The following is a 27,906-nucleotide window of genomic DNA, read 5'->3' as shown; positions in this document are numbered from 1 at the left end:
CCCAGGCAGCGGACTGAGCCCAGCCCAGCATCGGGGCAGCACAAAGAAGGCCCCGCAAAGCAACGGAGCCCCACGGAAATGGAAACGAGAGTCCATTTATACAGCTGCATATCTTACATCCCATATTCACATTTGCCTATACACGTTTAGACAGGGCCTGTGCCCGCAGCCAGCCACCAGGGACCCAGAGCAGCCCTGGCTCTCTCCAGCCCGGCTAGGCCTGTGCCACCGGGAGGGCCCCCTCCTCGCCCTCCGGCTTGGGGGGCTCCAGCTGGACGTCGTGCAGGTGCAGCGTGGGGGTGCTGGCGTCCTTGCCGACCCCCTGGCTGAGGTCGCCCGGGCCGCAGTCGGGGTGGTGCCGCTGGATGTGCTTGATGACCTGGAACTTCTGCTTGGCCTTGTAGCTGCAGTAGCGGCAGAAGAAGGGGTGCTCGTTGGTGTGGGTGAGGTAGTGGTGGCGCAGGCCGGCGGCCCAGCGGAACCCGCGGTAGCACACGTTGCAGACGTAGGGCTTCTCCTCGCTGTGCTTCTTCAGGTGGGTCTTGAGGAGGAAGCGGGTCTTGAAGGCCTTGCCGCACTGCTCGCAGATGAAGGCCCGGGCGTCGCGGTGCCGCGTCTCCTTGTGGATGCGCAGCGCGTCGGCCCGGTTAGTGCAGTACTCACACTCGTCGCACTGGTAGGGCTTGAGGCCTGCGGGCGGGAGACAGCCGCTCAGGCGGGGGCCTCAGCTCCCCGGGCCGGGGAGAGGGGCTGGACACAGGCTGGCCAGACTCGCAGGGCCCTGGCGCCCTCCCCGAGAAGGGAGCTCTGTCCAAAGGAGGGGGGCGCCCAGCCAGTAAGGGGCCCTGCACACGGGCCACGCTCCCACCATTGCCATCCCACCCCACACATGGGGGCAGCGAGGGCGCTGGGTCCTGCTCTCCCCACAGCCGCAACAGGCCCCTAGAGGCCGGGGCCTGCGCCCCCCCCCCCCCCCCCAGACTTGGGCCCCCTGTCGCCCAGGAAGTTAGGGGTCTGGGGCCCCCTGCTGGCATGTGCTCACCACCGCAAGTAGCATTTGGAAAACTTTCAGGCCACCCCTGCCTGGGAGCCCCAGCTAAGTCTCTGCCTCCTCCAGGGAGCTCGCTGCCCTGGGCCAGCCACGAGCAGCCCTCACCCAGAGAGCAGCCCCATGGAGACACGCCGCCTGTCCCGAGCCCGCGGGCAGCGTGCCATGACGGGCTGTCAGGCCCCGGGCACAACAGGCGCACGGGCCCTGGGAAAGCAGCGGGCGAGGATGCAGAGGCCTCTCCCCGTGGGGATTCAGCACCTCGTGCGCTACTTGCTGGCTGCAGAGGCGCCAAGTGGGAGACGAGCCCCTTGGAACAGCCCTGCCCCCGCAGGGCTCAGCGCCTGGCGCCAGCCCAGTTGTGGGGCCGCTAGGCCTCCCTCCCCACCCCCGGCACTCACCCGTGTGTTTGGTCATGTGGTACTTCAGCTGATTCACCCACTTGCACTTGTAGCCGCAGTCCGGGCAAAGGTATTTCCGCTCCTCCTTATGGATCCGCATGTGGTACTGGGGAGGGAGCACACAGAGGTCACTGCAGCCAGCCCCACTGGCCTACTCCCCGGGCTGAGCCTCCCTTGCGTGGCAAGGCGGAGGCAGCATTGCCTACTGGCTGGAGCACTGGACTGAGAGGAATGAAGCTTGGGTTCTATTCCAATCTCTGCCACTGGGTGACCATGGGTAAGTCATGGCTCCGTGCCTCGGTTTCCCCAGGTGTACCATGGGGGCATCGATCCCCCTCTTTGGCAAGGTGCTGTCAGAGCTACAGACACAGTCCCGAGGTCAGAGCTAGGGACGATCGGCACCAATGCCTACGGGCACGGGGAATCCCTGGCCGAATCCGGATTTGAACTTGGGACATCCCGACACCCAGCACTCAGCTGAGCCCTCTAGGGTGGGCTGCCTCCTTAAGCACATGGAGCATCATCTCCTCCCCCGGGACCGTCCCGCCTGCACAGGGCTGTGCTGGCCCTTGTGCAGGGACAGGACGCTTCCCACGGCCCAGACACGCCAGCCCTGCTGGGTTTCCCCAGGGGCGGTGGCAGGGGGCCGGGCACGGCCTCAGGGACTCTCCCTCCCCGTACCCAGGGCGGTGGCAGGGGGCCGGGCACGGCCTCAGGGACTCTCCCTCCCTGTACCCAGGGCGGTGGCAGGGGGCCGGGCACGGCCTCAGGGACTCTCCCTCCTCCTCGTCCCCAGGGCGGTGGCAGGGGCCGGGCGCGGCCTCAGGGACTCTCCCTCCTCCTCGTCCCCAGGGCGGTGGCAGGGGCCGGGCGCGGCCTCAGGGACTCTCCCTCCTCCTCGTCCCCAGGGCGGTGGCAGGGGGCCGGGCACGGCCTCAGGGACTCTCCCTCCTCCTCGTCCCCAGGGCGGTGGCAGGGGCCGGGCACGGCCTCAGGGACTCTCCCTCCTCCTCGTCCCCAGGGCGGTGGCAGGGGGCTGGGCGCGGCCTCAGGGACTCTCCCTCCTCCTCGTCCCAAGGGGCAGTGGCAGGGGGCCGGGCACGGCCTCAGGGACTCTTCCTTCTCCTCGTCCCCAGGGCGGTGGCAGGGGGCCGGGCGCGGCCTCAGGGACTCTTCCTTCTCCTCGTCCCCAGGGCGGTGGCAGGGGGCCGGGCGCGGCCTCAGGGACTCTCCCTCCTCCTCGTCCCCAGGGCGGTGGCAGGGGGCCGGGCGCGGCCTCAGGGACTCTCCCTTCTCCTCGTCCCCAGGGCGGTGGCAGGGGGCTGGGCGCGGCCTCAGGGACTCTCCCTCCTCCTCGTCCCCAGGGCGGTGGCAGGGGGCCGGGCACGGCCTCAGGGACTCTCCCTCCTCCTCGTCCCCAGGGCGGTGGCAGGGGCCGGGCGCGGCCTCAGGGACTCTCCCTCCTCCTCGTCCCAAGGGGCAGTGGCAGGGGGCTGGGCGCGGCCTCAGGGACTCTTCCTTCTCCTCGTCCCCAGGGCGGTGGCAGGGGGCCGGGCGCGGCCTCAGGGACTCTCCCTCCTCCTCGTCCCCAGGGCGGTGGCAGGGGGCTGGGCGCGGCCTCAGGGACTCTACCTCCTCCTCGTCCCCTGGGCGGTGGCAGGGCCGGGCGCTGCCCAGGAAAGGCCCCTGGGAGCAGGGGCCGGCGGGCTCTCACCTTGAGGCGCGAGGGGTCCGCACAGGCGTACTTGCACAGGTGACACTTGTAGGGCTTCTCCCCGGTGTGGATCCTGATGTGCCAGGTGATTTTCTGCTTGTTCTTGGTGGTGTAGTCGCAGTCGGAGCACTTGTAGACGCGGGTGCCGCCGTGGCCCTTCACGTGGTGGTCGAAGACCAGCTGGTGGTGGCAGGCGAAGTCGCAGAAGGGGCACCGGAGCGGCCTGTCCTGCGGGGCGGCGGGCTCGTGGCTCTCCACATAGTGGCGCACCAGCTGCTGCCGCTCCTTGGCGGCGAAACTGCAGTGCTGGCAGCGGTGGCTGAAGTGCAGCGGCTTGTGCTCCTCCAGCGCCTCGCGGGTGGCGAAGGTCTCCTTGCAGGTGCCGCACTCCAGGTGGGGGTGCTGCTTCTGGGCGTGGCACCGGAGCGTGGCCTCGCTGCGGCACACGAAGCCGCAGTGCGGGCAGCGGTGGGAGGCCTTCTCCTCGTGCCGGCGCAGCACGTGCTGCTTGAGGGCCGTCTCGGAGCTGAAGCGGGCCTCGCAGCGGGAGCAGCAGCTGCGCAGCTCCCCGCAGTGGCAGCTGTTGACGTGGCGGGTGATGTCGTTCTGCAGGTAGCCGCTGTAGTCGCACAGGGGGCAGAAGTGGGTGGGCTTCTTCTCGTGCACGCGCAGGCGGTGGATGCGCAGCTTGGAGTTGGTGCCGAAGGTCTGGCTGCAGACGCCGCAGGCGATGCGGCCCACGCCCGTGTGCAGCGACTCGTGGGCCTCCAGCCGGTAGCGCCGCGTGGTGCTGAAGTCGCAGTAGAGGCACTTGTGCGGCTTCACGCCCTCGTGCTTGATGCGGACGTGCTGGCGGAGGCAGCGGGCCTGCTTGCAGGTGAACTCGCACTGCCGGCACTGCAGCTGCGGCCGCTTGCTGTACTTGCGGTGCAGCTTGCGGTGCAGCCGCAGGGCGCTGGCCGCCTTGGAGGCGAAGGGGCACGCAGGGCAGCGGAACTCGGCCAGGGGGACGCAGCCCCGCTTCTTGTGGGTCTTCATGGCCCGCTCCTGGTGGCAGGTGAAGGGGCAGGTGGGGCAGGCGAAGCGTCGCCTCTTGCCCCGGGCAGCTTTCGGGGCAGCCGTCACGCCCACGGCCTTGCTGGGCTGGCCCTTCTCGCTGCCGGCAGGGCTGGCCTCCTGGCAGCCACCCTGAGCCGCTCGTTCCTCGGGGGGCCCGGCTCGCGTGCAGCCCTGCTCTCCTGCAGGCCGGGGGGCCTCCGGCTCGACGTGCTTTGCCAAGTGGTGGCTTTTCAGGGCCCGCCTGGAGCGGAAGGCCTCCGGGCACAGGGAGCAGCGGAACCGCTCCAGGCTCCGGCACCCGGCCTCCACGTGGGAGCTGATGGTGGAGACCCGGGAGCAGACGAAAGAGCAGGAGTTGCAGTGCAGCTTTCCCTGCTCCAGCCGGTACTTCTCAGGCGGGGAGGGGCGCTTGGCTTCCCCCACTTGGGCGTGGGCTCCTGGCACAGACGGCTTAGCCACCTTGGGCTCAGCAGCACCCTCCCGTTCCTGGCTGGGGGCTGGGCTGCCTGCGGCCGGCGCGGAAAGGAAGGGCTGGCTCGTGGAGGAAGCGTTCACAGGCCCCAGCTCCATCTCCATCGGGGGCTCCGGAACGTTGCTCGCTTCGCCCTCCCCCACGCCGGCCCCGCCAGGCTGCTCCGGAGCAGCCGCCTTGGAAGGCTTGTTCTTTCGCAGGAGCACGGGGCACTTCTTCAGCCGGTGGGTGTTGAGGCCCCGCTGCTGCTTAAAGCTGGCGCCGCACTCCCGGCACAGCAGCGGGGCCCTGCGGCTCTGGCACCCGGCTTTGACGTGCAGGGCCATGGACTTCTCCTTCCGCGTGATGTACGCGCACGTCTCGCACTTGAAGATCTGGCTCTCCGACTGCACCACCAGCATCTGCACCCTCCCCTCCAAGACCAGGGTTTCGGCTTGCTCCTTGTCCTGCCTCCGAAGAGCTTTCAGCACCGACTCCGACTGCGGCCCCGCCTTGGCCTCTGCACACGGGGAGGCCGGGGCAGGAAAATGGCTCTGCTCCGCTGGCTTTATGACGCTAAACCAGGCCTCTTGCATGCTGGGCTCTCTGGCGTCTGGCGCTGCGTCGCTGTCGGCGGCCGCGCTGGGCAAGTCAGAGCAATGCCCGTCCCCTCCATCCTCAGGCCCCGGCTGCGTGTCCGTTTCAGGGCTCTCTTCCAGCTGCACGGCACTGGCCAGGTCGCCAGCGCTGCCCCCCAGCCTCTCCTGCTCTTGGCCCTCCGGCTCCTCCTCGAAGTCAGGGACGTCTTCAAGCCCATTGTCGTTGTCCTCCAGGACCAGCGCATCCCGCGAGCTCAGCACCTCGTAGGCTGGGGCCCTGCAGCTCAGGGGGTCTGCACTCTCTGACTGAGCTGTGGGAGGCTCGCTGCCCACGTGTCCCAGCGGACAGGCTGCCGTGACGTCCAGCGGCTCCAAGTGCAACGTGCAGCCTTCAACCGCGTCGCCGGTGGCATCCACAATCCCCGAGTCCCCCGCCACCGCGGAATCTCCCCGGGGGCCCACCTCGGCGGAAAGACCCCCCTCGTCCTCAGCCCCAGGGGCACAGCCAGAGGGGGCCACGCCGAAAGCCTGCTGAGGAGGCTCTTGCGGGGGCTTGCTTTTCGGCCAGAGCTCCTTCCCGGGCAGGGAGTCGGAGCGCAGGGCGGCGCCGAGCTCGTAGCTGAGCAACATGTCGGGCGAGCTGCTCTGCAGTTCCTTGCTGGCGTAGTGCTCCAGCCAGCCCTTGTCGCCTGGCACGTAGCCATGCACCTTGCGCTTGTGGAAGAAGAGGCTGGTGTTGCTGAAGGTGCAGTGGGAGCAGAGGGCGCAGCGGAACTCCCTCTGCTTGGTGTGCTTGCAGTTCTCGTGGTTGAGCAGGGCCTGCTTGTACTTGGTCTGGTAGGTGCAGAACTGGCACTGGAAGACGGGCACCTGGTAGTTCTGCGAGTGCTTCACCTGCATGTGCTTCTGCAGCTCGTACTTGCGCTTGCAGGCGAAGCCGCACACCTCGCAGATCAGGCTCTTGCCCTGGTGCCGTAGTTTGTGGCTGCTCAGCTGGTCGGCCCGGTGGCAGCGGTACGAGCACTGGTTGCACTGGTACCTGCCGGAGACACCGGAGACGGTCAGGGGCCTGGCCACCCCTCGGCCGGAGCAAAGCTGGGGCTTGCTGCAGGGCCAGCTCCCTCCCCAAAAAGTGCGAAGGGCTTGGGCAGTGCAGGCATCGACCACCTCCCAGGATCAGGCCCTTTGGCCGCCCTTCACTTCAACCTAGCCGGGGGCCTGCCCTCCTGGGCACTGCCCCACGGTTTCCCTCTGCCTGCTCCAATGCCTGTGAGTTATAACAGCTGGGCCACAGCGGGTGTGCTGTGAACCCGTGTCTGTGTCCATCCCCAGGCAGAAGCAACGTGAACGGCTGGTCTCCAAGAGAAAGCGTGTGTGTCCTTCCTAGCCGGAAAGGCCCTTGGACACCCGCCTGGCGAGTCTGGGACATTAGCGAGGACAGAAGCCAGTTGCTGTTCTGCTCTCCTGCCTGGGAAGGGGAGTCAGACAAGTGGGCTCCTCCCATCAGGCGAGGAGGGGGGTAAAAACCTCACGCAAAAGGAACTAGGGATCTCTATGCTGCTTGGAACTGGGGGTGGAAGGGGTCCAGCTCTAGCCAAGAGATCCCCAGCGGCTTATCCTGGGTGCCCTACACATCACATAGCGCTTGCTGACGACAGATGCTTTTCTTACTTCTTGAAACGCGAGATTGTTACTCGTTTGCGTGTGTGCATTCGCCTGCTTTGGCCTAGCCTCCTTGTGGCATGGAATAAAGCTGTACCTAGCGTCTACCAGGCTCGGCTGCGAGGAGTTCTGTTTGGCGCAAAAGCTCAGGTGCTACTGACCCAGAGGAACCGCCCGCTCCTTTGGGATGGGGAGGAACCTGCATATTGCTGTGATTCGTGGTGTCACAAGGACACGCTCACCTGTGGCGAGACAGACCAGGAACCCAAGGGACTGATACCTGGGTGGTGACATCTCAGCCCCGGACTCACAGCCAACATGGGGCGTGTGCCCTGCTTCCAAGCCGCCTGCCCAAGGGTTGGTCCCCTCCGACAGCGGGACGTGCCATGCTGGCAGCGCCTCCAAGTGCCCAGCTGGCCAAGAGTGGGAAGCGCACCCAGCGCAGTGGGCGAGGATGCAGAACACTAGCCCCTAAGCCAGGGGTGATGAACCCTTTTGGGCTGGGGGCCATGGCCCACAGGAAAATCAGTCGGGGGCCATACACAAGTGAGAAGCCGAAAAACCAAAAAAAAACCCTCTCTCGCTGACCCGGCCCGAGTGAGGGGAAAGAACCGAGAAGAAGAAAAAACAAAGATATTCACCCCACTACGTTCAAGCTCCAGCCCAGAGCCTATGGGGCCTGGGGCTAGTAGACTCTATGGGGCTCTGGGTGGGGCCAAAAATGAAGGTTCAGTACACGGGGGGGTGGGGGAGGCGAGGGCTGGGAGCAGCCTGGCCGTCCCCGGAAGGGTGAGCCGGAGGCAGGTACCTGAGGTCTCCGGTGTGCTTCCTCATGTGCACGTTCAGGTAGTGCTTCCACTTGGTGACGTAGCCGCACTCGGTGCACATGTAGTTCTTGTCGTTGGAGTGGGTGAGCATGTGCTTGGACAGGTAGCTCACGTCCCGGCAGGTGAAGTCGCAGAGCTCACACTTGTGGGGCTTTTCCCCTAGCCAGAGGAGAGAGAGAACCTTTCACCAGGGTGAGGGCGGCGCTCATTTCCCCGCCGGCCCCACAAGGGTGCAGCTCGGAGGGAGGCAGGGCAGGCCCTGCAGCCAGCCAGGCAGCGGGGGGAATGAGGAGGCGGCAGGGGGTGCTGCAGGGAGGCGGCTGTGGATCTAGCGAGATAGAGGCAATGTGGGAAAAGCTTTGCAGACCAAGAGGAACCACTTGAAGCCCACGCAGCCCTTCCCAGGCACCCTGTGACTGATACAGGGCGGATGTATCCCACCAGCACCGCTCCCACTGGCCAGCCCCTCGCACGGGAGATGTGCGTTATAGAATCACGGGACACTAGACCTGGCAGGGACCTCGCGAGCTCATTGCGACCAGTCCCCCGCCCCCATGGCAGGACCCAGTACCATTCTAGACCAGTGCTCCCCAATGCGGAGCCAACGGGCGCCATGGTGCCCACCGGGGCATTTGTGCGCACCCGCCTAGTGACCAGGGCCAGCCCGAGCCATTCTTGAGCCCTGGGTGCCCGGCGCATGCGCAGCCCCCACCCCCAGGCGTGCGGTACATGCACAGCCCCCACCCCCAGGCGTGTGGCACATGCATGGCTCCACCCCCAGGCACCCGGCAGCCCCAAAAGGTTGGGGACCACTGATCTAGACCATCCCTGATCAACATCTATCTAACCTGTTCCTAAATATCTCCAGGGATGGGGATTCCACAACCTCCCTGGACAATTGATTCCAGTGTTTAACCCCCGGACAGGCAGGAAGTTTTTCCCAATGTCCAACCTAAACCTCCCTTGCTGCAGTTTCAGCCCATTGCTGCTTGTCCCGTCCTCAGAGACCAAGGAGAACAATTTTTTTTCCCTCCTACCTGTGACACCCTTTTAGATACCTGAAAACTGCTCTCATGTCCCCCCTCAGTCTTCTCCTTTCCAGACTAAACAAGCCCAATTCCTTCAGTCTTCCCTCCTAGCTCATGTTCTCTAGACCTTTCATCATTGTTGTTGCTCTTTCTGGACCCTCTCCCATTTCTCCACATCTTTCTTGAAATGTGGTGCCCAGCACTGGACACAATACTCCAACTGAGGCCTAATCAGCGCAGAGCAGAGCAGAAGAATAACTTATGTGACTTGCTCACAACACACCTGTTAATACATCCCAGAATCATGTTTGCTTTTTTGCAACAGCATCACACTGCTGACTCATATTCAGCTTCTGGTCCACTATAGCCCCTAGATCCCTTTCTGCCATGCTCCTTCCCAGACAGTCGCTTCCCGTTCTGTGTGTGTGAAACTGATTGTTCCTTCCTAAGTGGAGCACTTTGCATTCGTCCTTATTAAACTTCATCCTATCGACCTCAGAGCATTTCTCTAGTTTGTCGAGATCATTTTGAATTAGGACCCTACCATCCAAAGCACTTGCAACCCCTCCCAGCTTGGGATCACCTGTGAACTTAATAAGCGTCCTCTCTATGCCAATATCTAAATCATTGATGAAGATATTGAACAGAGCCGGTCCCAAAACAGACCCCTGCGGAACCCCACTTGTTATACCTTTCCAGCAGGATTGGGAGCCATTAATAACTACTCTCTGAGAACGGTTCTCCAGCCAGTTCTGCACCCACCTTATAGTAGCCCCATCTAGGTTGTATTTGCCTAGTTTATTGATAAGAAGATCATGCGAGACCGTGTCAAATGCCTTACTCAAGTCTAGGTATCCCACGTCCACCGCTTCTCCCTTAGCCACAAGACTCGTTATCCTAGCAAAGAACGAGTGGAAAGGCACCAGGTCCTCTCCTTTGTGTGATCTGCTGTCGCCTTGGCTCCAGCAGGAACCAGCCCAAATCCCATCACCTCTCCTCCAAGCTCAGGTTCCTCAGGTCTGGCACTGCCCTCTGCTGCAGGGCTGCTCCCCCCGTGGTACAGGGCCCACCGTGCCACGCCGCACTGCTGACTGGTCTGACAAGTCAGGGAGAGGCACAACATGGCAGCTTTGCCTTGGCTTGCTGCCCCTCCGGCAGGGCCATCTGCCGCTTACAGGACTTACCCAAGGCTACAGAGCAGGGAACCGAATCGAGGAGTCCTGATTCCCAGCCCCCCATGACCACTGGATCCCAGCCCCTCCCAGAACCCGGAATCAAACCCAGAAGTCCTGATTCCCAGCCCTCCATGACCAGTGACCGACGAGCGGTGCGATGGGGAAGCCGAGCGGCAGGCGGGCGACTCACCCGTGTGCAGCAGCATGTGGCGGATGAGCACTCTCTTGTGCGCCGTGGCGAAGCTGCACTCGGAGCACTTGTGGATCTTCTCGTTGGCGTGCATCTTGCCCACGTGGTCGTGGAACTCCACGGGGTTGAAGGTGGCGTAGGGGCAGAAGCCGCACTGGAGCTGCTCGCTGCCTGGGTGCCCCTGCTTCTTGTGCTTGCGGAAGACGTGCTTGTTGGAGCAGACGAAGTCGCACTGCTGGCAGTGGAAGGCGTAGTGGGCTTTGCGGTGGGTTTCCATGGCCTCAGGCGTGGCGAAGAGCAGGGAGCAGGCGTGGTACTTGCACTCCACCGCCTTGATGCCGTGGGCCTCCTTGAGGTGGCGGACGAAGTCCTTGCGGTCGTCGGTGCAGTAGCCACAGTCTCCCTGGAAGCAGCTCAGCCCCTTGGTCTCGGCCTTGTGGGTCTTCAGGTGCTCCTTGAGCGCCTGGCTGAGCCGGAAGGTCTCCTGGCAGACGGGGCAGGAGTAGACGTCGGAGTAGAAGTTGGAGATGTCCTCGTGCATGCTGGCCATGTGGCGGTTCAGGGCGTTCTTCTCCACGGAGCTGTAGCGGCAGAGCGGGCAGTGGTGAGCTTTCTCCCCGGTCTCGCGCAGCAGGTGGATTTTCAGCTTGCTCTTGCTGGTGAAGTACTTCTGGCAGTTGGGGCACTGCAGGCTGGGGTCGGGGAAGTGCAGGTGCAGGTGCTCCACCAGGTGCGTCCGCTTCTTGAAGCACCGCTTGCACTCCGGGCACATGTGGGTTTTGAAGAGGTACTCTGAGCCCTCCGTGACATGCCCTGCAAAGGAAACCATCCCAGTCAGAGGCAGAGACAGGAAGAGGTCCCCAAGGATGGGAGATGCCAAGCGGGGCTGGGTAGGAAGCCCGGTCGGAAGAGTTGCCTTTCTTCCCCGAGTCTGCTCTCGGCTGGACAATAAATGGAGCCGAGAACCATGGCTGATCACAGCCGGTGAGGTAGCCACCATCTCACATGCACCTCAACTGCAAACCCTGAGCTCAGAGCCAGCCGCTGCCTGTGGACCCCTGCCTTACCGGCTGGACGGATCTCAGTGCCCAGGCAACTTCCCCTCCTCCCTCTCTCACACTCTCTGACGCTGCCTGTGCTGACCTGACACCAGGAGCCACATATGGAGCAGCCACCTGCCAGCCAGGCCCCTGCCACCCGTGAACTGGGAAGCAGCGGTGCAGCATTAGCATGTTTTGGTGTTGGGCCGTCGCTAGTGTCTGCCTCCAGCAGGCTGGGGCCTGCATCTCGCAGCTACTGGCTGCACAGCCAAAACGGGGAGCTAGTACCAGGCTTCACTTGCTCTCTGCGTCTTTTTGCCAGGTAAGGATCAGCGGATTTCAGCCCAGAAGAGGCCATTAGCTCGTCTGGTCTGAGTCCTGCGTATCACGGGCCATTACGTTTCCCCCAGAACCCCGTGCAGAGCCCAGTGACACGTGTAGCTAAAGCCGCTTCCAAAAAGGCAGCCAGGCAGCTCGAGGGCCACCAGGAACCGGTGAACCCAGCGCTCCCCGGGAGTTTGTTCTGGGGGCTACGCGCCTTCGCCGGGAACCATTTGTGCCTAACGTCCCATGGGGCGGCGCCCGGCCACCACTGCCGCCAGGGGCTCCACAAACAGGCCCCACCCAGGCCTGGCTCTGATTTCACTTCCAGAGCCAGACCAGTCCCGGGTATGGTTAGCAGGGGAGCCAACATGCTCCCTTCTCTGCAGAGAACCCTGGTCAGCCTTGGGGGCTGTCGCGGTCCTGCTTGCAGACAGCACACTTCCTGGCGCTGGGATTTCTTTGTTGGCTCAGCCCAGCTCTCCCCCTGGAACAGCCCCTCTCTTTGGGCACAGGGCTGGCAGCCTCGAGCGGCCTACGTAGCCCATCAACCCAAGCTCTTACCTACTGCAGAAGCGAGTGGCCAATACTTCATGGCAAAGAGAAGCCCAACATTGTGCTCTTGGCAGGACTTCATGCAGTTGACAAGGGAAAACCCTTCCGGGGCTTCTCCAAGACGGCCTGGACCTATCTGAGCGCACGTAGCCAAGTGCTGTTGCTAACAAAATGATCCACCCTCGCGTCCCCTTGGCTTGAGGCACACTGACTGGTATGGGGCTACGCTACATTTCCCTGTACACGCCTTGTTCCTAGTGCCATCGGGACCTTGGGACCCACCACGGGCAGCAGAAAAGGAAGGGCCACTCAGTTCATGCCCTTGGCAATCCCCAAAACATCTCCTCCGGCTTCTCTGCTCTCCCAGAAAGCCTGCCCACGATCCCTCGTCCTCTGCCCCACAGTCCCACGTGGCCAACTGCCATGCCTGTGTCACCCAGCTCCGGTGCGTGGGGCCACCGCCCGGTGTGAGTGCCAGCGCTCGGAGCAGGGAATGAGGGACTCCACCTTTGAACGGCTGGGCCCGAGGCGCCTTTGCTTTCTTAGACGCCGCGTTCCCATCTCCTTTGGATTCTGCCTCACAGGCGCTCTCCTCCTCTAGCGATTCATCGCCTGTGCTCTCAGAGTCTTCTTCCGCTGCTGATGCTCTCTTGTCCGGCGCTGCCCTGGGGCTGCCAGACTGCCCGTGGCCAGCCGCCGGCTCTGCTGCTTCCCAGTTGCTCTGAGGTAGGGAATTCTCCGCCTCCTCCACTGTCTCCCCAGCATCTTGGAAAGGGAAAGGAAGAGTTAATCCCCACTGGGTCCAGCGCCCACTGGCGGAGAAGCCAATGACCCAAACCTAGGTCTGGGCAGGAGCCGACGCAGCTGGCATGGAACCGAGCTGAGCGCTGCCCTACGGCATGCAGGCCTGCCGGCTGCTAGAGCACATGGGTGCCGCACGCAGCCCTCGGAGTCTCCACGCTCCACTCACTTGGCTAAGAGTCCTGGAAGGGATGAGAGTCGTCCAGCCAATCCCAGTAGGGAGCAGCTGGGAATTCGGGGGCGTTAGTAGTTTATTCCCCTGCGGGGAACCCAGCCCAGCAGCAGCGCCTGCTTTTCAGGGAGGATCCAGATTTCATTTCTCCCACCCACAGCTCCCATGGAGCGTCCCTCCAGGTAGGGTGCCTGAATTCTGCCACCCCGCAAGCCAGCTGTGCCCACCGGCGGCAGGAGGGACCCGCTCTTTCAAAGCTCAGCACTCAAGGACCCTGCACACGGAGGGCTCACATGCCACCCCCGCCCCCCGCGCTCAGCAGGTACCGCAGTGCAGATGCAGGGCTTCGCTGGGGACCTGCCCACCCACAGCAGTGAAGTCGCACTTGCAGGTGGCCTCCACGAGCCCCGTGTCCGTGGGGGGCTCTCCACCCCCCGGCACATGGCTCTGGGTGTGCTGTCTGAAGAGCTTGGCGCTGGAGCTGAAAAAGTCGCAGTGGCCACAGTGGAAGGGGAAGTGGCTCTTGTGATGCAGCTCCATGTCCTGGCGGCTCCGGAACAAGAGCGGGCAGGCGCGGTAGGCGCAGGAGACTGGGGACACTTTGTGGGTGCCCCGCAGGTGCCCACGCAGCTGCTTGCGGTCCTCCGAGGTGAAGTGGCAGCCCTTTTCAGGGCAGGCCACGGCTCCCTGGGCACTGCGATGGGTCTTAAAATGCTCCTTGAGCTCACTGGGCAGCACGAACTCCCCCCCGCAAATGGGGCACAGCAGCTGCTCAGCCGCAGTGCTGAGGTCCCCGTTCTGCTGGCTCGCTCCTGGCAAGCTCTGTGCTGGCTCCTGGCAGGCAGCGGCTTCCCCTCTGCACGCGCTGGGCAGGGCCGGCAGCTCCCCTGCAAGCTGGGGCAGACCTGGCAGTTCCAGGTGCTCCGGGGTGGCTAGCGGGATGCACTGGTGCTGAGACGGCAGGCTGGGGTCGGAGAAGCTCTGGCCGCATCTCTGGCAGAAATACAGCTCAACCACTTTGACCAAGACCTCTGTGGGGAGAGAGCGCACGTCAAACAGCTGCAGGCCAGACCGGGTGCTTTTTGCCTAGAGGGCACCAGTTCAAATCCAGCTCAGGCCAAGGGCAGCAATTTTTGTCCCAATATTCTAGGCACACGGTGGAAAACAAAGTTTTCAGTCCATGTCCTGGTGAAACAGCATGCACACCACCACCGCGCGAGAGCGCCCGAGCACATGAGTACCAAGCTGAGCACTTGTTGGAAGCATCAGCTACAGGTTCAACGGGCTTCGGAGCTTCAACTCCCCCTTCACCGCCACAGGGGTACCCTGGGAGGGGGAGCTCACATTGTTTGCGCCCCAGGCTGCACCCTGAGCTATGCAGCAGGCCAGTACCTCTCTCCACCACTAGATTCACAATGAACATCAGGAGAGAAAACACCATCGACTCAGATCACAATGTGCCAGGGCCTCCGACAGGTGGCACTTTCAGGACAGGCCATCGGAGGGCTGAGCAGGGCTGCAGAGGGCCTGTCTGGCCACTGCACACTGCTTGGCCTGCCCCACAAGACTGGCTGGAGTCCCCTGCCTGCTCTTCCAGAGAGAAGGGACTGGAGAGCCTGACTTGGCCTTCCTGACACATGGCAAGTGGACGATCCACTGGGAGGATCGCTGCCCCCTCCCCTCCTAAGGCGTGCCATACCTGTGGCGTTGCCCGTGCTGCTCAGAGACATGTTGTCTGACACGGCCTCTACAAATATTTCCACATCAGCTGCTTCTGCATGAGCTCCATCCCCAGCCATGGACGCATCCGTCAGCAACAAGCTCTGTCCCACAGTCAGCGGGGCTGGCCCAGCCATGCAGGCACTCGAGGCCCCCGGGTTTTCTCCGGTTCCTGCCTCTCCCGAGATGGGCAACAGCAGCCCTGGGCACAGGGCATCCATCTCTCCTCCGGCAGGCTCTGCAGCCACTTCCGCATTCATTTTCCTCTGCGCACAAACGGACACCTGCACGGGGCTGTGGAGGAGTCAGTCTCGTTCTGAAAAGACACAAAGTGACACAGCTGGACTGCCGGTATGGAAAGGGTGCAAGGGCAACAGACTCCAAAGGTGTCTCCCTCTAAGGTGAGAACTTTCCTGGAGAGAAAAGATTTGCAAAAAGGAGAGGTGATTTTGGGATGCTTCAAACAGGTTTGATTTTTTTTTTGAAGAGTTCTCAGGTGAAAAATCAGGTGGGTCCAATACGAAGATGCTCAAACTGTCGCCTTTTTTAAATCTTAGCTACAGTTCTTACCTGTCATCTTAATGTATGTTTTTTAATTGTAACAATAACCTCTACTAGGCCAAAGGGCTTCCAAGTGTTTTGATGCCTGCCTGCTGATGCACAACATGTACCCTGACAGTGCAACAGCTCTGCAGCCAGATAATACAGCTATTTAACAGTTCACAGCAAGATTGTGCAGTGCTGTAAGCCAGGGAGAGGTGACGCCTGGGGGCAGCTGAAATGCAGTGAGAATCGTAGGGATACAAGAGAGAAACTGGACGAGTAGGTCACCTACTTGTGTGTTTCCCTTATGCACCGTGAGTGAGCTGCCTTCTGTGGGCGAACACGAGGAAGGAGAAGACATAAAGACACTCAAATTACCAGACCCAGCCACAGGACAAACATCTTGACTCTTCCAAGAGGTAGCTAGGTGACCTTTAATGATTTCAGAGGGTCAGGACATCTCAGTGACATCTCAGCCCCAGAATGGCCTCAGTCCCTTTCAGGGGGACTGGAGTTGGTGCTAATTCAGAGAAGAGCCCCTTGCCACAAAACGTCTGACAATTCTGGACAGGGCACTCACTTTGGGACAGGGAAACTAGACAGGTCAGTTTCACCTGCCAGCTTTAGTGCTCCCCCATTTTTCTTCTGTGTCTCGTCTTTGTCTTGGACAGTTGCCTCTTTGGGACAGGCATGTCTTCTGGTGATACCATGGTATAAACTGCCAGAGGATGAAGTATGAGCACAGAACTGTAGAAGGATTAGAGATGGGAAAGGGCCCCTCAGCAGCAGCTCTGCTCCCTCTTTGCCAAGCTAGTCTATTCTTCAGCGTTTAGGCCAGCCCAGTTACACAACGGGGCAAAGGGCTGATCTGTGCGCTCCAAAAGCGGTTGAAAGCTACACCTGACACAAGGCTCTGTCACATTCTCCGCCTGTGGCACATAACAGCATAATCCACCGTGGGCTGCAGTACTTTGGTTGTCTTTATCCTGACACCTATCGTTGGAGTCTCGGGCACCTCCTCTTACAATGAGTAGCAATAGCAAAGTCTCTAGTGGATTTCACGGGGTCTCTGGTGCATCTTCCTCCGCTTGGTGGAGTTTGGAATTTGAAGATTTGACTCATTTCTTCTTTTATTAGCGTTGGCAGGGGTGTGCCGGGTAGAGAGGGGGGCTGTCCCTCGACGGGAGGGGTTTCGGTAGCACGGCCTGGCTCTCCCTCCCCGCCCCGCCCAACGAGGATCTCCAAACGCGAATTAATTCCATCCCTTCACCTCGCTGGGGGCAGGCGGGTCTGGAGCAGCCCCGCGCAGGGTCCTGCTGAATCAGCCCCTGCTCACACAGACCGTCCCGCTGGCTGCCGGATGCCACCGGACTTTCCATCCCCGGCCCCTGGGGGGAAGCTGCTTCCCCCCCCCCGCGCACCTGCCGACACCCCCGGCCCCTGGGGCTGTGGCGCGGAGACCCCCCGGGCTGATCCCAGAACCCTCCCCTCGGGGGACCCTCCCCCCTCTTGGGGAACCGCCCCCCCTCTGGGACCCCTTTAGGGACCCACCCCCTCTCTGGGGGACCCCTCCCCCCCTCGGGACCCCTCCCCTTCCTGGGGGACCCCTCTAGGGACCCCTCCCCTCCCTGGGGGACCCCTCCCCCCTCTCTGGGGGACCCCTCCCCCTCTTGGGACCCCTCCCCCCTCTCTGGGGGACCCCTCCCCCCTCTCGGGGAACCGCCCCCCCTCTGGGGACCCCTTTAGGGACCCCCCTCTCTGGGGGACCCCTCCCCCCCTCGGGACCCCTCCCCTTCCTGGGGGACCCCTCTAGGGACCCCTCCCCTCCCTGGGGGACCCCTCCCCCCTCTCTGGGGGACCCCTCCCCCTCTTGGGACCCCTCCCCCCTCTCTGGGGGACCCCTCCCCCCTCTCGGGGAACCGCCCCCCCTCTGGGGACCCCTTTAGGGACCCCCCTCTCTGGGGGACCCCTCCCCCCCTCGGGACCCCTCCCCTCTACGGACCCCGGCCCGGCCTCCGCACCTGAGGGGCTCGGCGCGCGCTGCCCCCGGCGCGGCCCATCTCTATGGTGCCCCGCGCCCGGCCGGGAGCGGCCCCTTTGTGCTGCGGCCCCTTCCGGCCGCTCTGCCCCGCGCCCGCTCTCTATGGTGCCTGCGGGCGGGCGGGGCCGGAACCATAGAGCGCGCGGCCGGAGGGGCAGAGCGGCGCTGCTGGGCGGTAAGGGCGGGGGAGAGACAGACCCCCTGGCGGGATGGGGGGGGGTCAGGCCCCGAGATGGGGGAGGGGCAGTGGGGGGGTCAGGCCCCGAGATGGGGGAGGGGCAGTTGGGGGGGGGGTCAGGCCCCGAGATGGGGGAGGGGCAGTTGGGGGGGGTCAGGCCCCGAGACGGGGGAGGGGCAGTTGGGGGGGGTCAGGCCCCGAGACGGGGGAGGGGCAGTTGGGGGGGGGTCAGGCCCCGAGACGGGGGAGGGGCAGTTGGGGGGGGGGTCAGGCCCCGAGACGGGGGAGGGGCAGTTGGGGGGGTCAGGCCCCGAGATGGGGGAGGGGCAGTTGGGGGGTTCAGGCCCCGAGACGGGGGAGGGGCAGTTGGGGGGGTCAGGCCCCGAGACTGGGGAGGGGCAGTTGGGGGGGTCAGGCCCCGAGATGGGGGAGGGCAGTTGGGGGGTCAGACCCGCGGGGTGTGGGAACTGGTGTGGGGGCTTCAGGCTGCCTTGCGGGGGGGTGGACAGACCCATTATAGGGGGGAGGGAGCAGAGAGGGGGCCCAGGCCCCATGAAAGGGGAACTCAAGTGGGGGCTTTAGGCTCCTTTTGAGGGGAGATGGGAGACCCTATGGAAAGGGTTTGGTTAGTCTGGAGAAGAGCAGACCTGAGGGGACATGACAGCAGCTTGCCAGTCCCTAAAAGGGGGTCACAGGGAGGAGGGAGGAAAATGGTTCCCCTTGGTCTCTGAGGATAGGACAAGCAACAATGGGCTGAAATTGCAGCCAGGGAGGTTTAGGTTGAACATTAAGGAAAACTTCCTGCCTGTCAGGGTGGTGAAACACTGGGATAAGTTGCCTGGGGGGTTGTGGAATCTCCATCCCTGGGGATGTTTAAGAGCAGGTTGGACACACACCTGTCAGGGATGGCACTCCCTCAGCCTGGTCCTTGTATCGCTGCCGGCTGGGGCTGGCACACCAAGCCTACCATCGCACTACTGCCTGCACAGGGCGTAAGCCTGCTGACAACCAGGACTCCTGGAGTCTATTCCTGACGGCCACAGGCTCTCCAGCTCGCCTGTGACCTACAGTTTCCCAGGCTGTGCAATGGGAGTGATCATGTGACACCCCTGCCCCCATCCCTCTGGCAACAGGAGGCTTAAGTCACTGATGCTGCAGCGCATTAATGTGAAATGTGCTGGGTATCCTCATGAGCGGGGAGGTGCAGCCGGAGGAGAGCTCAAACTATTGGCACGCTCCATCAATAGCAGGGCAAGAGAGCATCGAGACGGCCAAGGTTGGGACAGGACTTTACCAGTGGTCCCTAGCTTGTACAGGTCAGTTTCATCTCAAAGCCCCTCACGGACAAGGCCAGAATCATCACTTGTGTTTCACAGAGCGAGGGATGGAAAGGGAAGGGACTTGCCCGAAATCAAGCCAAGGCTAGAACCCCTTCTAGTGCTGTCTGTCTGCCCACATTGCTTTAAAAGGTAACCGTTTCCACGACGTGGTGCAGGACGGCTCTGTGGCTTTAGGCCTTCCACTGCCATCACAGACGGGAGAGGCTGCTTCCATCTCCGTCCCGTCCAGGCTCCTAGCTGCATGGGACAGGCTTTCGGGATGCACCTGGTGATGCATGTTGAGCAGTTGCCGTAATAAATCCTCTGGAACTGCGCCCTGGGCAGTATTTTCTAACAGCTTGTGGCCGGAGGGTTTTAGTGAGAAAGCTACGGGTTGGCCCTTCACCTGTGATAAGCCCACATTGCTTTTACACCCTTGCGCTCCCAGCTTCCTCCCAGTGGCCTGGGATGCTGTTCTGCCACCCTGCCCAAAGAGCTTCCTCAGCCCAGCTCCGGAGAGCCTTGTGCGGGTGGCATCCTCCCAGTTGCTTGAGCCTGCATGCCAAGGGTGGTGGTTCCTTTTCAGACCTAGTGGCTGGGCCTAGCCAGCCCTTGCTACTAAGCAGGCTACCAGTGTCAAAGCAGCAGGAAGCTGGGGAGGGGGTTGCTCTGGAGGAGAGGGATGGAGAATGCTGGGGGGAGGAGCCAGCAGGGAACCCTGTTCAGAGAAGAGGCTCCGAGAGGGGGCCCCCAGCAGGACTAGGAACATGGACTTGATGGGGGAGGAGAGCCTGAGAACTCACTTTGCCTATTTTGTTCCACGAAGAATCCAGCTGAACGTGCGGAATGTTGTTTGCTTTGGTAATGCGATGGAGAGAGCCCTAACAAGTGGGGAAACTGAGGCAGGGCTGCTGCACCATGACCACAGGCCCCAAGAAGGTGCTCCGGAGGCCGCTGGCCTGATCACACGGGTCTTTGGACTCCCATGTGGTCGCCAGCACCACTCCACTTTGAGAGCTGTGCCCAAAGCCAGCCAGGATCTGTCTGGGCTGTGAGAGTCACTAGGGGCAGAGCAGCTAACTGCTTGATGGGCTGAGACGGTAACATCTCTCCGCTGTTGCTTCAGGGAGCTGCGGCTGGGCCTGTTGCCCTTGGCTCAGGTTTGGAAGGTTTTCTCTGCAGCTTTAAGGGCTAGAAACTTGCTTTGCATTTTCAAGAGAGTTCTGCTGGTGACAAATCTGAATGTGCCACACAGAGAAGGCCTCGAAAGCGGGTGGCCTGGGTGTCACCTTGGCTCTGTGCCGGCCCCTCATGCTGAGCGTTAGCATCGGCACCCATCGTTCAGCCTTTTCCCTTTTTGTTTTATCATCAGGTTTGTTCTGGCTGGCAGGGGCGATGCCACTGAAAGCCGTCGCATGACTCCCCTGGCCCACCATGCCCTTCTCTGACTTTGTCTTGGCGCTGAAGGACAATCCCTACTTCGGGGCTGGGTTTGGCCTGGTAGGGGTGGGCACGGCTCTGGCCCTGGCCCGGAAGGGGGCCCAGTTTGGGGTGGTTGCTTTTCGCCGACACTACATGATCACCTTGGAGGTGCCCAGCAAGGACAAGAGCTACCAGTGGCTGCTGAGCTGGATCTCGCACTATGCCAAGCACACTCAGCACCTGAGCGTGGAGACCTCGTACCTGCAGCATGAGAGCGGGCGCGTCAGCACCAAGTTCGACTTCATCCCCAGCCCTGGCAACCACTTCATCTGGTAAGGGGGCAGGGTGGGCGGAGGAATGGGCTGGAACTGACCAGTTGCACCCCCGACCCGAGGGCTGCGTGTGAAGAAAAATTATTGAAGGGCCTGGGGGCCTGTTGAAGTCAGAAAGGGTCCCGCTGATTTCAGTGGGCTTTGGCGCACGCAGCGCATGGGTAGGTACTAGGCACGTTAGAGAGGAGTCGACTGGAGTCTCGACTACTCGCTTCCTCTCCCCCTTGCTCGCTGCCTCCATGAGAGGCAGCAAAGGGGGGAAACAGGAGCCAGTCCTGGAGGGTGCTGCCTCCCCCCACCCCCACCCGCTGCCTTTGTCAGAGTTATAAACCCGGGCTGAGGCTTGCTGTGGGCAGAGGCTGCTCTGGCAGCAGCCCTTGTCGGCAGGGCTCCCAGCGGGGAGCTGGGCCCCCCTGCGGACAGGGACTGCTTGGCGGCAGCTGCCCCTGTCCACGGCCAGCCGTAGGCTGCTCTTACTACGTTTAAAATGCAGAGCCGCAGCGCAGGTGGCTTCCGGAGCAGGCACGAACCAGGACTGCTCAGTCCCGGCTCGAGCCGGCTCCTGGAGCTACCCCCGCTGTGGCTCTGCAGAGTGGTCCTATCGACTAATTGTGTAGTCGATACAAGTCCTTAGTAGATGCACTGGAGGGCAGGGGGAGGGTCCAGAGTGACCTGGACAGATTAGAGGATTGAGCCAAAAGAAATCGGATGAGGTTCCACAAGGACAAGTGCAGAGTCCTTCACGTGGAACAGAAGAATCCCAAGCATTGGTACAGGCTGGGGACTGACTGGCTAAGGAGGGAGAGCTCAGTGGTTTGAGTATTGGCCTGCTAAACCCGGGGTTGTGAGTTCAATCCTTGCGGAGGCCATTTAGGGATTTGGGGCAAATATTTGTCAGGGATGGTACTTGGTCCTGCTGTGAAGGCAGGGGACTGGACTCGATGACCTTCAAGGTCCCTTCCAGTTCTAGGAGATAGGCATCTCCATTCATTTTTAAATGTTTACGTAGCAGTTCAGTGGAAAAGGCCCTGGGGGTTACAGTGGATGAGATGCTGGATGCGAGTCAACAGGGCGCCCTTGTAGCCAAGAAGGCTAATGGCATGTTGGGGGGCATTAGGAGGAGCATGGCCAGCAGATCCAGAGAAGTGATTATTCCCCTTCATTTGGCACCGGAGAGGCCACTGGAGTATTGTGTCCAGTTCTGGGCCGCCATGACAGAATGGACATGGACGCATTGGAGAGGGTCCAGTGGAGGACAATGAAAATGATTCGGGGGCTGGAGCACATGACCTCTGAGGAGAGGCTGAGGGATTTGGGTCTGTTTAGTCTGCAGAAGAGAAGAGTGAGGGGGGATTTGAGAGCAGCCTTCAGCTTCCTGAAGGGGGGTTCCACAGAGGATGGAGAGAGGCTGTTCTCAGTGGTGGCAGGTGGCAGAACAAGGAGCAATGGGCTCAAGTTGCAGTGGGGGAGGTCCAGGTTGGGTATTAGGAAAAACTCTTTCCCTAGGCGGGTGGGGAAGCGCTGGGCTGGGTTCCCTAGGGAGGGGGTGGAATCTCCATCCCTAGAGGTGTTTAAGTCCTGGCTGGACCAAGCCCTGGCTGGGATGGTTTAGTTGGGGCTGGTCGTGCTTTGGGCAGGGGGCTGGACGCGGTGACTCCTGTGGGCTCTGCCCGCCCTAGGACTCTATGACTGCTTAGCGGGGAAAAGAGATGACCAGCAGGCGAGATGCCGAATTCATCTCCTGTCCCTGGGGTCGGGAATGCCCCCACACGGCCTTGCCCGCCCCGGGAGATGACGAGGCTACTCGGCGAAGTTAAAACACGGCAGATACGAAGTGGAAGCCCGTCTGTGCCTGTGCGGGGTGGAGCGGACGCATGGACCTCGCACAGCAGGGGATTGTAAAGGCTCTTCTCAGAGCGTCAGGGCAAGTCGCCACGTAAAACGCTGAGTCAGTTCAGCTTCACCGCGGAAGCGGGTACGTGGTGATGCTCCCGAGCCTCCTCCAGCATCGCCCCTTGGCCTGGCCTCCCTGCTCAGCCTCTCTCTGCTCCCAGGTACCGGAGGAAGTGGATCCGCATTGAGCGGAATCGAGAGAAGCAAATGATTGACCTGCACACGGGGACCCCCTGGGAGTCCGTGACGTTCACGGCCCTGGGCACCAACCGGGAGATCTTCTTCAGCATCCTCCAGGAAGGTACGGCTGCTCGCAGGGCCGGGGCCCGGGCTGGCTAGTGTCCTGCTGCGGCAGATTTGAAGCTGGCAGCTGTAAAAGCCGGGCCAGTTCCTGGTGCCTTGTGGGAGAGCCTCTTTCACTGCCAGCCTCTCTCCGTCTGTCCAGCCAGGGAGCTGGCTCTGAGGCAGCAGGAGGGGAAGACGGTCATGTACACAGCCATGGGGGCCGAATGGCGGCCGTTCGGGTTCCCGCGCCGCCGCCGCCCGCTCGCCTCGGTGGTGCTGGAGAAAGGGGTCTCGGAGAAGATCGTGCAGGACGTCAAAGAGTTCATCGAGAACCCCAAGTGGTACACTGAGAGAGGCAAGGCTCCCTCCCTCTGGCCTCCTCTAGGGCCCCAGGGAGGGCAAAGAACGCTCCCTCGAGCCAGGGTGCTGCAGGCAGGCGGGCGCGGTGCAGCTACCCCCGCTTCTCCACACACTTCCCCAGCCTGCTGCGGCTCTCCCTAGCCCCGCAGCACCTTAGGTCTGACTCACCGCCCCCTTCCTCCCCGGGGCCCCGGTTTGTGTTTGTGAAGAAGCTTCGTGTACAATCCTCGCGGCTGCCTGGGGGCACTGGCACTGAATGGCCTCAGCCGGGAGTGGGGCGATTCTGGGCTGGAGGGGCAGTGCCCCTCTCTGCGCTCAGCGGGCCCGATTCACCGCAGCGGCCCGGCTGAGAAACGGGCGCTGCCGTGGCGATGCAGGCCCAGTGCTCTAGGCAGCCGCCCTGCGGGATGTCCGGGCCCCGGGGCCCCTCGCTGCAGGGAAGGGTGGGTTCAGTGCCGGGTCTCTCCCTGGCGCCGTAGGGAGCAAGCAGGTTACCCCTCCGCCCCGTAGCTCCCCAGCTGGGGTCCATCTTGCTCCAGGCCTGGCCCCAGCTGGAAGCTTTCTGCTCTGCTCGGCAGGCCCCAGTGGTCCAGGGCCTCCTCTCAGGGACAGCGCCAGAGCCGAGGGCAGCACTGCGTGAGGGGAGCCCGCTGGCCAGGTGAGCCTCCCACGAGTCCAGATTAGGGCCCTGGGTGTGTGTGTGGGGGGGGGGGGGGGGGGGGCTGCCTGTGTGCTCCTTAGTTGGGCTCCATCCTTTAGGGCTGTGGGGCAGGCTGGGTTTGGGGCGCGTGGCTGACTTCTGATGGCTCCCTCTCTTCCTAGGAATCCCCTACAGGAGGGGGTATCTGCTTTACGGGCCCCCGGGCTGCGGGAAGAGCAGCTTCATGTGAGTACTGGGTGGGGCCAGCCTGCCCGAGTTCTGGGTCACCTTCGCCCGTGGGCGGGGGGCCTGGGGTGGCTTTGCCGAGGAGGGGGGTTGGGTTAGCCAGGGAGAAACGGGCAGCAGCGCGAGCCAAGGGCTGTGTCCGGAGGTGCTGCTAGCCCGCTGGGGGCCCTGAGCTGGGCTGCTGTTGGGGCGCCCCCCTGAAACGTGAATTGTGTTATGTCCACAGCCCAAAGCAGGCCAGCCCCACACACTCTAACAGGCCACGTCCCAGACGATGAACAGGGCTACATCGGGGCCCCAGAGCTGCGTCCCCTGGATCCCCCTTCAGCCTGGCACATCTGTCTGGGCGCCCTGTATGGTCACTCACGGTGCAGGGCAGGCCTCCGACTCCCGGAGCAGAGCGCCCGCCCCTTGTGCTTGCCTTGCCCGCGGGCAGGTGACTGGGAGGTGCCTGGCAGGGGAGTCAGCTGCTGGAGGAACACAGAGGCCCCATGCCGGAGCGCCCCACAGCGTGTCCTTCCATCCCTGTGGGGGGCAGGGCAGGGCTTGCGCACGGGAGGCAGGGTGCAGATGGAACTTGCCGCACATTGGACAGGAGATCCGGTCACGGTTGAGAAAGGAACTTCCAGGTCCGCCCCCAACTCCTGGCGAGGTCTGAGGTTGGGGCCTGGCCCTGTGGGGCTGGAGAGGGAGCGGTGCCCTCCCTGGGCTTTACTCTCCCCGTGTTCCCCTCCCAGCACCGCCCTGGCCGGGGAGCTGGAGTACGGCATCTGCCTGCTGAGCCTGAGCGACCGCGGCCTCTCCGACGACCGCCTCAACCACCTGCTCAGCGTGGCGCCGCAGCAGAGCATCATCCTCCTGGAGGACGTGGACGCCGCCTTCGTCAGCCGGGACCTCGCTGCCGAGAGTTAGTCCTGGCTAGGGGCCATGCAGACACCTGCCCTGCCCGCCCCTCGGGGTCCCTGCCCAGCTTGGCAAGGAGCAGACCGCGCTGGTCGCTGTGGCCTGCCTGAACTGAACGGGCCCAGCGCGGTTCCCTGGGCAGTGGGGCTGGAGGAGCTGTTCCGAGGTGGCTCGGCTCACCTGCTGGGCCCGGGAGTCCCTGATCCCCAGGTGGGAGGCAGCTCCCCCTGCCTGGCTGCATAGACCCCTTTGCTCTTCAGCCAGGGGGTTGGTTCAGCCCTCCGCCCCCTCCCCTGCCCTGTGTGCGGTGTGGGGCAGGCAGTCTGCCGCCGGTGCAGCGAGTATCTGGGAGCAGGCCTGTCGCTGGCCCGCCTGGTGGCCCTGTGGTCGCTCTGCTGAGAGCGCAGGATGGAGTGCCCAGGTTCCTGGGTGGGGGTGGAGGTGGGGGTGGAGGTGGGCTGGTTGACCTATAGCAGATGGGGCAGCTCCCCGCTGGCTGGGAAGTTGCCAGTGCCCCTGAGCTCCCCGTCTGCCTTTCCTCCAGACCCAGCTGCCTACCAGGGCATGGGACGGCTGACCTTCAGTGGCCTCCTCAACGCGCTGGACGGCGTCGCCTCCACGGAGGCCAGGATAGTCTTCATGACCACCAACCACGTCGACAGGTCAGAGCCGTCTCCCGCGGGGCGGGGGTCCCAGGGCAGGAACCCCCTTGCGGGGTACGAGGGCGCACGAGGCGAGATCAGACCCACTGGCGCCCGCCTCAGTTCCTCACTCTGGCTAGATACCCAGCCCCCCTTCCACTGTTGCTGTGAGCTCCCAGCCCGCCTCTCCCCTGGCTTGGGTCCTGTCCCTTTCAGCCCTCCTCCGTGTTCCCGTGCAGAGCTCCCGGCTGCTGCTCCTTCCCCAGCAGGAAGCCAGGCCCAGGCGTGCCGAGGGGACGGTGCCCCAGAAGCCTGAGCTGTCCAGGAAGGCCCGGGGTTGCTGCCCTCCTCTGTCTAGTTCTGCCGGTTTCTCTGTTGAGCCGGCCGGCCCTGGGGGACCTTGCCCGTCCTTCTGTGCCACAGCGGGCAGGTCTCCGGGCTGGTATTCAAGGGGATGTTTGCACTGGAGGCCACACAGAGACGTGCGCGGAGCTGAGCTCCACGCAGCTGGCTGACAGCACCGCTCCGTCTCTGCCTCCGCAGGTTGGACCCGGCCCTGGTGCGCCCCGGCCGGGTGGATCTGAAGCAGCATGTGGGGTATTGCTCCCACTGGCAGATCTCCCGCATGTTCCAGCGCTTCTACCCCGAGCAGCCCGTGGCCGCCGGCGAGAAGTTCGCAGAGCAGGCCCTGCGCGTCTCCAGGCAGATCAGCGCCGCCCAGGTGCAGGGCCACTTCATGCTGCACAAAGCAGACCCGGCCGGAGCCATTGAGCACGTGCAGTCCATATTGCTGTGACTGAGGGCGGGCAGAACCAGAGGGGAGGGGCTGGCAGCTCCCCGGGGTTGGATGCCCTGGGCGTGACTCACGGAGGCCGAGGTAACTGTGCGGATGCAACGTGGCAGCCCTTGGAGCCGCCTGTTTGTTTCGCTACCTCAGCAGGGCCTTGGCTTTCTATTAAAATATAAAAAGAACCAGAACCCTCGATAGCAACGTGCTGTCCTGCGCCACCGCTCCTCCCCAGACACAGCTGCTAACATGCCGGACTCCTCTGGGCTCAACGTGCAAGGGCGCTCTGAGCCTGCTAAGCACGAGGCCAGAACCCAGCCCTGAGCCCCCCGGACCCCCCGGCATGGGGGCAAGCGAAGGACAGCAGGAGGAGACAGTAGGAGGAAGCTCGAGACACCGCCGGGCTCCACGCTGGAGCAGAACCGTTTTCCAGCTGCTTTCCAGCGTGCTCCGGAAATCCAGCCCAGCGTGAAGTAGCGCAGTGGGGCCTTTTGCACGGCCCGGAGCCTTCTGTCTACCAGGTGCTTTGCAGAGGCTGCCCCTACAGGTTTGGTAACCATAGTCTGTCAGCCTCTCACCTGTGCTGGGGCAGCCCCGGGCCTGGCCTGGGAGCCGGTCGCCCTGCAAACCCAGAACAGAAAGGCTGGCCCTGGCCCAGAGCGGCCATCGATCGTCCTGGCCCTGCGGAGCTCCCAGGCTAAGCATGTCTCGTCATCCCCACCAGGGTGCCACTGCGGGGAGAGTGCCCTTTGGTTCTCACCCAGCACAGGCTGGGTTGGGGTGGGGGCTCCCAAGAAGGGCCTGGCTCAGCACCTGGTAAGTCCGTGGCAGTCGGGCCATCCCCAGCAGCAGATTAGGTCTCGCGAGCTGCTGCCACTGTGGTATTAGCCCCATTTTATGGCGGGGCGGGGGACTGACGCGTGGGCCTCAAGTCAAGGAGACGGCTGCTCAAGCCTCATTTTCAAGCCCGTTTCCAGCCCGCTTGAGCCGAGTGGGCGAGGTCGTTTACAGACCCAGCTGGAACCCGAGCCTCTGCTAGGGACTCCCCCTCCCTGCAGGGCACGCTCGGCCTGGACAGGCTGGGCGACGGAGGAGAGTAACGTGCTGCCAGTGAGCAGCTGGGGCTACCGTCTGCAGAGACTGAGCTGGACGGCACCTGTACCCCAGAACCGACCACACGAGACCTGCGGATAGAGAGCAGCACAGGGAACGTAATGGTTAAAATAAGAAATTACAGACTATTGGTTTCTCACAACCTGGGTCCCCCTCCTCTGCCCCACACCCACTGCAGGCATGGGTGCTGCTCAGGGACTGACCACTAGGCCATGCTGCTCTGGGCGGGTGGATTCCAGGGGTCAGGCTGCACTGCTCTGGGAAGCCAGGGTGCCCTGCACTGTAGGCTAGGGCAGTACTACTTGAGCCCTACCCCCCATTTGTTGCACAGGACCAGGTGCACTGTGACGGGGTGAATCGATGTCGCACCAGGTGTCTCTCCTCCGGGGGGGGGGGGACTTAAACAACCAATAGTCCTGCAGCATCTTAGAGACCAACAAC

The 27,906-nt window shown here is 62.9% G+C and overlaps 2 protein-coding genes across 6 annotated transcripts; one reads left to right on the top strand and one right to left on the bottom strand.

Annotated features, from left to right (window-relative positions):
• Positions 1-75: 75 nt before the first annotated feature.
• On the bottom strand, positions 76-17,460 carry ZNF142 (zinc finger protein 142). 4 transcript variants are annotated; one of them, XM_075932961.1, is made up of 9 exons: positions 17,327-17,460; positions 14,743-15,078; positions 13,370-14,074; positions 12,578-12,835; positions 10,155-10,967; positions 7,743-7,920; positions 3,164-6,311; positions 1,450-1,555; positions 76-690 (listed from the first exon to the last, which is right to left on the bottom strand). In XM_075932961.1, the coding sequence occupies exons 2-9, from the start codon at positions 15,020-15,022 to the stop codon at positions 215-217; spliced, it is 5,964 nt and encodes a 1,987-aa protein (XP_075789076.1). In that variant the 5' UTR covers positions 15,023-15,078; positions 17,327-17,460; the 3' UTR covers positions 76-214. The 4 variants fall into 4 exon arrangements, with proteins under 4 accessions (XP_075789076.1, XP_075789077.1, XP_075789078.1 ...); XM_075932962.1 differs by lacking the exon at positions 17,327-17,460 and adding an exon at positions 15,598-16,783; XM_075932963.1 differs by lacking the exon at positions 17,327-17,460 and adding an exon at positions 15,886-16,783.
• BCS1L (BCS1 ubiquinol-cytochrome c reductase complex chaperone) lies at positions 17,397-26,543 on the top strand. Of its 2 annotated transcripts, XM_075932976.1 has the most exons (8): positions 17,397-17,521; positions 20,216-20,597; positions 22,652-22,791; positions 22,936-23,130; positions 23,958-24,021; positions 24,759-24,928; positions 25,469-25,586; positions 26,109-26,543. In XM_075932976.1, exons 2-8 carry the CDS (start codon positions 20,278-20,280, stop codon positions 26,359-26,361), a joined length of 1,260 nt encoding a protein of 419 aa, XP_075789091.1. In that variant the 5' UTR covers positions 17,397-17,521; positions 20,216-20,277; the 3' UTR covers positions 26,362-26,543. The 2 variants fall into 2 exon arrangements, with proteins under 2 accessions (XP_075789091.1, XP_075789092.1); XM_075932977.1 differs by lacking the exon at positions 22,936-23,130.
• The last annotated feature ends 1,363 nt before the right edge of the window (positions 26,544-27,906 follow it).

The sequence above is a fragment of the Pelodiscus sinensis genome, chromosome 7 (genome assembly GCF_049634645.1).
Source record: "Pelodiscus sinensis isolate JC-2024 chromosome 7, ASM4963464v1, whole genome shotgun sequence".
NCBI classification, from domain to species: Eukaryota; Metazoa; Chordata; order Testudines; family Trionychidae; genus Pelodiscus; species Pelodiscus sinensis.
This window is presented reverse-complemented; position numbering and strand designations above follow the sequence as displayed.

What these genes read in the sequence shown, in the direction of transcription:
- BCS1L (XM_075932976.1), top strand. Translation starts at nt 20,278, where the DNA reads ATGCCCTTCTCTGACTTTGTCTTGGCGCTGAAGGACAATCCCTACTTC. An exon ending in CTTCAGCATCCTCCAGGAAG is followed by an intron (nt 22,792 to 22,935) that starts GTACGGCTGCTC and finishes CCGTCTGTCCAG; the next exon opens with CCAGGGAGCTGGCTCTGAGG. An exon ending in ACCACCAACCACGTCGACAG is followed by an intron (nt 25,587 to 26,108) that starts GTCAGAGCCGTC and finishes CTGCCTCCGCAG; the next exon opens with GTTGGACCCGGCCCTGGTGC.
- ZNF142 (XM_075932961.1), bottom strand. Translation starts at nt 15,022, where the DNA reads ATGAATGCGGAAGTGGCTGCAGAGCCTGCCGGAGGAGAGATGGATGCC. An exon ending in AGCCCTGCATCTGCACTGCG is followed by an intron (nt 12,836 to 13,369) that starts GTACCTGCTGAG and finishes TCCCTTTCCAAG; the next exon opens with ATGCTGGGGAGACAGTGGAG. An exon ending in CCACATGCTGCTGCACACGG is followed by an intron (nt 7,921 to 10,154) that starts GTGAGTCGCCCG and finishes TCCTCTGGCTAG; the next exon opens with GGGAAAAGCCCCACAAGTGT.